This window comes from Carex rostrata, chromosome 21 (genome assembly GCF_964058835.1).
Source record: "Carex rostrata chromosome 21, lpCarRost1.2, whole genome shotgun sequence".
Taxonomy (NCBI): Eukaryota; Viridiplantae; Streptophyta; class Magnoliopsida; order Poales; family Cyperaceae; genus Carex; species Carex rostrata.
This window is the reverse complement of record NC_135938.1, coordinates 6955264-6965259: the sequence shown is the minus strand read 5'-3', so window position 1 is coordinate 6965259 and position 9996 is coordinate 6955264. Positions and strand designations below refer to the sequence as shown.

General features: G+C 31.3%; 1 protein-coding gene across 1 annotated transcript; it reads left to right on the top strand.

Moving 5' to 3' along the window:
* The first annotated feature begins 1955 nt into the window (after positions 1 to 1955).
* LOC144573303 (uncharacterized) lies at positions 1956 to 2860 on the top strand. The gene has a single exon (XM_078323049.1). The coding sequence runs from the start codon at positions 2054 to 2056 to the stop codon at positions 2696 to 2698; it is 645 nt and encodes a 214-aa protein (XP_078179175.1). The 5' UTR covers positions 1956 to 2053; the 3' UTR covers positions 2699 to 2860.
* The last annotated feature ends 7136 nt before the right edge of the window (positions 2861 to 9996 follow it).

Here is a 9996-nt window from a genome sequence, read left to right as displayed (position 1 = left end):
ATAGCAAACATGTGAACCCTTCTCTATTATTTGAAGAGATCGATGGTGAGTTGCTTGAATTAAATCCAAGATAAAATATGGTTTTAGATTTAGTTCCTCTCAAATTATAGAGAATTTTGAATGATCTCAAATACATTAGAATTGTTCGTTTCCAATAGCTGTCTAAAACCCAAATGTATTTTTTTTTTTTTTTTATAATGGTCAAATCTAATTTGCAACATCTGATCTGAAATAATTAAGTCAATATTTAATTGGAACCGTTTAGTGACTTGTGTATAATTGGAGAGAGTCAAATCTGAAATAATTTTTTTCATGAAAAAAATAATGTGAATATCAAAATTGTGAATTTTTTTCATTTAATTAAGTACCTTTATCAGTCAGTCTGTGTTTTAGAAAAAAAATGTAATCAACACAAATTTTTGGCATCTATCTTTCATTTAATTAAGGCATCCAATAAAATTGAGTAATTAATTAGCATCTATCTTTCTATTATACAAATATAGTCTCACAAAATACCAGATAAAATAAGTATTATTGTCTCCATAAATACAGTGATGTACGTAGTAGGTTATTACTACCAATTTGAATGTTTCGTACTTTCATTGCTTAGAATTTGGAACTTCTAAATTTTCAAACAACCAATTAAAACGGCAAACCCCATCCAAAGTCAAAACATGATCATCACGTGTTGCCACTTATATGTTCTACAACCATAAATTAGTGGTACCAAGTATCCTCTTTAATTAAAATAAAAAGAGAGGAGGGTTCAAATGCCTCTATTTTTTAAAATTTTAATAACTCAAGATTTAAAACTTAAAAGTCAAAATAAAACCGTTAGATGTGATCTATGTTATTTTCTCTATGTGCTCATAAAAAATTATCACATATGAATTTTGTTTTTATGTGAATCAATAAGTTCAAAAATCAACATCTAGAAATCATTCAAATTAGTGCATTTTTTTTATAAGCTCTTGATAACAATCAAAATAAAATTGAAATGTCATAATTTTTTATATGTGCATAGATAAAATGATATAGATCACATTCAATAGTTTTATTTTGATTTTTAAGTTTTAAATTTTGAATTATTAAAATTTTAAAAAATAAAGGCACAATAAAAGCAAAAAAAAATAAAGGCATTTCAACTCTCCCCGTAAAAAAGAAGAGCACAGGGCAAATTTTCTCTTTTGGTTATGGACCCTTTATTTCACTGTACAACAACCACACAAATTTAGTGCTGAGCGCCATCACCTCTGACCAGAGACTAGGTCTATTCCAGTAATAGTACAGCAATAATTCAACACCGACACCGATTCAGGTTAAATAAAATATAATATTTCAACCAATTTTCTCCAGTTTAAAAGAACTTGAGGCATCCCAACTTCAATACTAGTAGTTCAAATCATTACAAATTTTCAACTGTTTTAACAAGTAGCAGACGTGGAGGGAAATCTTATTTAACAATAATTAATACTGAAGATAATACTTGTAAAACACTTATTGGTATAATTTTCTAACAATAAAATGTCATTACGTGTGTATTGAAGCAAAATGATTGAATGGCGACATGAGTTCGTAGAGATAATTACTTCTCTAAGAATTGTTTTAAATAGTCTTTAATACATGCTACATTATTAGGCCTAATTTAATGTTAAAATTACAAATAAAAGAAAGTGTAAGATGAATTTAAGGAGTTACATAATTTTCCACTGAATTGGGGTTAATAATTCATCCTTATCAAGTGTACTTGTCTTTGTCTTTGTACAATTTTATCCTCCTCCTAGAGGAATGGAGAGCATAATTAGTAAACTATGTAAAACTAGATGTTATAAACATTCATTAAATATGTAAAAGCACAAAATATAAACACAACCAGGTAAAACAATACCCAGTCCAACCCTTTGACTTGTAAAATATTGTCAACCTTCTATAATAATAGAACCTGTACATGACCTATCTTCAATATATGTACCCCTCTAAATTTTCTCTTTCTTGATCCTACAATTTCAAACTTCTTCTATTCCTTCTCTCTCCTCCTATACCTCTCTCCACCATGGGAAATGGCCTCTCTCCATGCTGCTACTGCCCTTCGCCGACGTCAATCCGGATCGTCTTTTGGGGAGGTGCATCCCAGCTAATACAAACAAGATGCCAGGCTAGTGACATAATGCGCAAGTTTCCGGGCTATGTCGTGTGCCATGGAGACTCCTTTTATATCGGTTTCCCGATCCCTGTACTCTCCATTGGTGACATCCTCCTCCCCGGTCAAACCTACTTTGTATTGCCGGTTGATCGGATCTCCTACGACCAGGCACTCACCGCAGCCTCTCTGTCGTATCTCTCTCCTGATCGAAACAGGAAACCGACCCTTGTGGGTAGTAGCCCATGCCCATTTGAGCATTTAAAGAATGAAGATGGATCAATTTTGATTAGGGTTTTGCCTGAGTTTGTAGAAAGAGTGATCACCAGTGGATCGGGGAAGAATGCCAAAATTAATGCGGGTGCAATCGGTGGTGGAGGGGTGATATGTAGCACGCCGGAATTGCAGAAGCATTATGCGCAGTTGGTGGGCCTAAGAGACAAGCAATGGTCGCCTAGGCTGGAAACGATAAAGGAGAATAGTAAGAGCAAGGAGAGGCCGGGGAGGCTGTCACCGGTGAAGCTGTTCGGGTTGCAGACGACGGTTAAGGCGAGATAGATGGATCATTTGTGTTATAATTCTATGATTTTTTTTTGTTATTTGGTTTTCTTCTGAAGAAAGAATTTTTGTTATTAGTTAGGCAATTCATTTATTGAATGTAGATACAGGCATTTAACTAATTTAACGCGGTGAGATGCATTAATTAGTCTCCTGAAAAATACATTTCATTTTTTCTTTACAAATATTATTCATCGTTTAAACTTGGACCGATCGTTCTCATTAATTCATATTTATCTCTAACACCTATACAATAATTTATATGGGGTATATATATATAGAGGTTACTAATTTCTGATCGATCGAGAGCTGGCATTTATTGGAATTAATTGGCATATAATTTAATGTAAAATAAATCTTAGTTGTTTTCATAATTTATCAGCAGGCAATGATTGAAAATATCTCCTTAATTTTATTAGGTTGTAAACGGTGTTTTATTGCACAAATTGATCAAAATACTTGTCTTGCACAAAATTGAGCGTAGATTATTTGATCCAGCCTGGCCCCACATACACGACAGAACAGACTTTAATTCTATTCTAATAGGTATATATATTATTTTAAATGTGGTCAAGCCTCACATGAATAAATCCACAAAGGTTAATTAAAAAAAATGTCAACTTGATAATTTTAATAATGCTTTATAAATTAAATTATAAACATCTAAAGAAAGTTAAAAAAAAAAACTTAATATATAGATCAAATATATATCATTTTTTATGCAGTTTGGATACCATTTAATATTCGACCAAATATTATTAATCGTACAGCTAGCGTTGCAAAATTCTGTATCATTAATTTGATGATTCATGAAACTTGCAACAAATTTGATCATTTTTTAATGTCTATTATGTGCATAAAATATATATAAATTACATTCTTACAGCTGCTTTCAAAATTATAATTATATAATACGATTATCAACATTTTTAGGTTAATTCAGTATCAAAGGACCTGAACTAGATCAAACATAAATATTATATTAAAATATTGAAAATAATAAATGTGGACAAGAACTAAAAGAAAATAATTTAAAGATAACACCTGAATTCACTATTGATGTAGAACTCAAATTGTTTGAGGTAACTCAAAATCTGAGTTTGAATTAATCTGGATCGTCGATTTTAGATTGGCATAAATCTTAAAATTGTCTGCTCAGTATTCATAAATATGCTCCGTGAATTTTAATTAGGACCGAATATTTAAACTCACTGATTCGATTTTGAACAAACAAACAAAAAAAAAAAAATTAACGTTATGCGAAATCCACCGTGGTATGGGCCATGGGCCGAGTAAGAAAAAAAGTTCCATCTACTTACAGGCCCGTTAATTTGCCTATTTGGACCATGAATAGTCGAATTGGGCTCACTGTCACTGAAAATCTTTTCACCCAAAAAATCACCTCACTCTAGTCCAACAGAAAAATATAGTAATTGATGAAACTACATATCGCAGAATTCTTTATTTTATAGTAAATATATTTAATTTAAAAGATGATGAAAATTATTCTTTGCAACCGTATGGTTATGTTTACTCCAAAAAAAAAAAAAAAAAACCGTATGGTTATGTGGAACGAGTCCTAAACAAATCACATATATAACTGGTGGCATTCTTTTTATGACATGGAAAAAAAATGTACTATTTTTCTAAAAATAAAAAATTCTGCACAAATCGTGTCATTATTTCCTAAATTTAAACGAGCCTTATCAAACAGATTGGAGTAACCACCGAACAAGTAGAAGAGCTACCATAGGAGGTGATAATTTCATGTAAAATAATATTACATAGTTTCAAAAATTTATACCTGATTAAAGTATTAATAGAAAAAAAATAAAATAAAATAACTATCAAGAGTTTTTTTTTTCTTTTCTTACAAGTCTTCACACATCCAAAACAATCCAAGATGATTTCATCCAGTACAAAATTTCCAATCTAGGCAATTCAAATATCCTATTTATTTTGAAGATATTATCCAAGTGACATCAGATAAAATAATATCCAAGATGTCATCACTTCTCACAGGGCACCTCCAATAGTTATCACCAGGCACGAAGCATTTGTGAGCACATAGAGATATTGAAAGTCATAGTTTGAATAGACGTCTAGCGCAGACCTTCACATATATATAATACAAAGGGACCGAGATCAGTATTATAATTGCAAGTCTCAGTAAATATAATCATTCATAAATTTTTAATTTCAGTTGATTACGCCACGAAGCATTTGTGAGCACATAGAGATATTGAAAGCCGAATTTTTTATTAATATCCAAATTTTATATTAAATTTAAAAAAATATCCGAATCGATCGTTGTTTTCGAAATCTACCCATTCCGGAAATTTTTTTTCCGGAATTAAACTCTAAATCCGGAAAAAAAATTTCCGGAAACTCGGTTCTAACTCCGGAATTTTTTTCTTTTTGCTAAATCCGGAAATTTTTTTTCTGGATTTAGGAATTTTTTTTTTTTAGGAAATTTTTTTTTCAGTTTTTATTTATAATTTATTTATTTTTTGTATTGAAGTATTACAAATATTTAATATATTTTTTAAAAAATAGATGGAATACTATATAATTTGATTTATTCGAAAGACTGCTACAAATAATCCGGATCAACATTTTTCATGCCGGATTTTTTACGGCCGTAAAAAAAAAAATATAATATAATATATGTATATGTATATGGAGTACGGCTAACGCGCTTCCTCTAGCATATGGGCCGAAATACTTCCGGTGGAAATTTGAAATTTCAAAATCTAAAAAGTCGATCTGAACCGTTCATCTCCTTCTCCATATTAATATCTGCTTGGAGACCAAATTTTACATTTTTCTGAAATTTTTTACTATTTATTAAGCCACTTTGAAAATCGCTGATCCAACGGTGGCTTAACAAAACAGTAAAACCATTGGATCAGCGATTTTCAAAGTGGCTTAATAAATAGTAAAAAATTTCAGAAAAATGTAAAATTTGGTCTCCAAGCAGATATTAATATGGAGAAGAAGATGAACGGTTCAGATCGACTTTTTGGATTTTGAAATTTCAAATTTCCACCGGAAGCATTTCAGCCCATATGCTAGAGGAAGCGCGTTAGCCGTACTCATGTATATGTATATATAATATAATAAATGTATATGTATATATAATATAATATATGTATATATATGTATATATAATATAATATATATGAAAATGAAGATATAAAATAGGAGGTATTGGAACCCTCGGTTAGTGCCTCAAAAATTCAGTTTAAGTTTTCGTTCAACGGTAGACTTTCAACGATCGGTATTTTCAAAGTTTTCAAAGTCCAAACATATCGTTGAATGCCTACCATTGAAACGAAAACTTAAACTGAATTTTTGAGACACTAATCGAGGGTTCCAATACCTCATATTTTTTATACCTCATCATACCTCATATTTTATATCTTCATTTTCATATATATTATATTATATATACATATATATACATATATTATATTATATATACATATACATATACATATACATATACATATACATATACATATACATATACATATACATATACATATACATATACATATACATATACATATACATATACATATACATATACATATACATATACATATACATATACATATACATATACATATACATATATTATATTATATATACATATACATATACATATACATATATTATATTATATATACATATACATATACATATATTATATTATATATACATATACATATATTATATTATATATACATATACATATACATATACATATACATATACATATACATATACATATACATATACATATACATATACATATACATATACATATACATATACATATACATATACATATACATATACATATACATATACATATACATATACATATACATATATTATATTATATTATTTTTTTTTACGGCCGTAAAAAATCCGGCATGAAAAATGTTGATCCGGATTATTTGTAGCAGTATTTCGAATAAATCAAATTATATAGTATTCCATCTATTTTTAAAAAAATATATTAAATATTTGTAATACTTCAATACAAAAAATAAATAAATTATAAATAAAAACTGAAAAAAAAAATTCCTAAAAAAAAAAAAAAAAAATCCTAAATCCGGAAATTTTTTTTCCGGAGTTAGAACCGAGTTTCCGGAATTTTTTTTTCCGGATTTAGAGTTTAATTCCGGAAATTTTTTTTCCGGAATGGGTAGATTTCGAAAACAACAACCGATTCGGATATTTTTTAAAATTTAATATAAAATTTTGGATATTAATAAAAAATTCGGTATTGAAAGTCATAGTTTGAATAGACGTCTAGCACACCTTCACATATATATAATACAAAGGGACCGAGATCAGTATTATAATTGCAAGTCTCAGTAAATATAATCATTCATAAATTTTTAATTTCAGTTGATTACGCCAAGTTATAAAATAAAAAACAGATTCATCTACTGCGAAGAACAAAAGAGCATGCCAAAAAAAAATGGACAATTAGACAGATTTGTTTGTTTCTTAATCAACTTGTACAGAGAAAGTTCACACTAACAAATTAATATTGAAACCAATTACTACGAAAATAAGAATTACCTCTCGATTGGAGGGAGAGCTCTGTTCCCTATGACAATCGAATTGAGCTTTAAATCTTGGCCCACATCACCCCAGTAAATCTTGGCAGCAACCTTCACCTATTTATTATTTGATTTCATATAAAATTAAAATAAAGGCGCAGATCAAGAGATCAATCAAGCTGCTATTGCGTTTTCTTAGAAGTTTTATTTGATAGTTAGATTTTTTGATTAGTTTCATTCATGTAACTTAAGTCAAGGTGATTCTGGTACTTAGACTGGGCTTTGACCTAGCAGACTATGACATTGTAAATACTTTTTTCATTAATTAATTCAAAATGTTAGTGAGCCATTGCTCACTGACCCTAAAAAAAAATAAAGGCGCAGATCGCTACAAGAGAAATAAATTTGGGAGGGAACGGGGATTAATCGACTGATCTACTATTTTCTCACGGGGGATAGCATCAAGCATGTTAACCACCTCCATGTCAAGACAAAACTTGAGTTAATTCAGGTGTTTTAATTTTTAAATTCAAACTTAATTGGACAGTACTTCTAGTCCAGAAAAGGAAAAAAATATTAGAACATATCTTCAATCATAAATGTCCTGAATAAAAATTATGTTATAGTTCAGGTGCCATCAAGATACTAATAAAATAATGCATGTTACGGTCTAATTTTTCATTGATTATACTCTATAACATTAGAACATATGCAGCTATAACATCACATATAAACTGATACATATTGATATAAATCTAGCGTACAATAAAAATGCAAAAAAAAAAAAAATGAGAAAGGAGAAATGAGAAAGGAGAAGAACTGGAAGTGAGGATGGGGAAGGGAGGAGAAAATTGGGACCTCTTTCATAAAATTTGGCTGATGGTTTTAGAAAGAATGATGTTTTATAAAATTTCTCATCCTGTTCCGCCTCTGTGAACTCCTAGCGGTGAGAAGGTCCTGCTTCATAATCGTTCGCCATAGCGGGGTAGTACTGTTGTGCTGCCCAACCATCTACCATCAACTGATCAGCTGCCTCTGCTAGAAGTTTGGCCTTCTAGTCTGGAGGATTCATCGGCAACTGCCATTGAGTGGAGGCTCCAGGATCACCTGCATAAACCGAAAGTGGAGGCTCCTGGATCACCTGCATAAATTATTTTCATATAGTTATTTCCAATAATTGTATATTTAGAAGATAAACAATTATATTTCTTAATACCTGTACTGGATTTGCTGCTCCTGGTGCCCTATTATTCTCCCATTCTCGCATAGTGTGTGACCAATCATTATATGGGTGTGGGTCGGTGAATATAGGAGGTGGTGGCGCTGGTGTATTCATCCAATTTGAGGGCAAATTGGCAGGCTCTAACATAGCATCAGAGCGTTGGTCGAAACCGGCATTCACTGTACACACATGCTATCCACACAAACACCACCTTGAAGGAGGCCAAGCAGAATACACTTACCCTCCTGTTCCAACAGGTCCTCACGATAGAAGCAAGCGATGAGCTACCTTTACTAAGAGGATACCTCGAAGGAGTTGACACTATGAGAATTCAAGGACGGGATGACATTCCATGGAATAGGACGAAAACAAGAATCTTCACGGTTAAAAGTGCATACAGGGCCATCAATAATGATCCATACACATTGACGAATGCCTACAAAATTTGGAAGCTGACAGTATCGCTAAGAATAAAGGTCTTCGGATGGTTGTTGGTAAACAACAAGCTATTCACTATAGACAACTTGAGAAAAAGGGGCTGGCCGATAACAAATATGTGCATCATGTGCCGTCGCAAGGCAGAATTAGCAAGTCACATGGTGCAAGAATACTCCTTTGCAAAGGAAATGTATCAATGCATGGATATTGACCCGCAAATGAGGCTTAAGCCAATATATTGACCCACAAATGAGGCTTAAGCCAATTGAGGCACTCACGTGAGAGGAAATCAACAAACATGCAAGAGGAACACTGCTAATTGCAATGTTTGTCATATGGAGGGAGAGATGTGCAAGGACTTTCAGAGACTCCGCAGAAACACCGAGGGACCTATTAGAGGAAGTGGCACAACTGTGTCAGAGACGCGATCAACAGCGGGAGAAGAGTGAATCAACTGCTTATCTGTTAGGACACTTTTTGCTTATTTTTTTACCTCAGGCTTTTATTAGCTTAGTTCTTCTTTTCTTTACTTGCTTTTTTACTTTGATGCATTATTTTTCTTTTGAGCAACTTGTTTTCGTTATACTAAGTGCATCGTTAATCACTACAAAAACTGAAAATAAATATAATTGAAAGTAAATAAATGAGTTTAGAGAAATTTGACATGCAGAATGTTAACGGAGTAGATTAGTAATTGAATGTAACTGAAATTTCAATTTTATGACAGCTTAGTAAAATGTTACCAACGATTGTAAAATGTTATGTAACGTTTGTCACTGTAAAATCTTGAAACTAAAAAAGGAATTTCTGAAACTTAAATTGAATACAAACATTACAACTTTTGTCAAACGTTACAACGCTGATTTAATTAAATCATTGTAACGATTGACAAACGTTGGTAACGTTTGTAATTCAATCTTAGCTGTACTTCAGCATTTCTGACATGGTGAAATTGTTATAACGTTTTATAAACGTTACCAACATTTAAATCCTTTCTGAGTTTGATCAAGCTGTTACTTTAGCGTTCCTGACAAGCTGAAAACGTTACAACGTTTTAC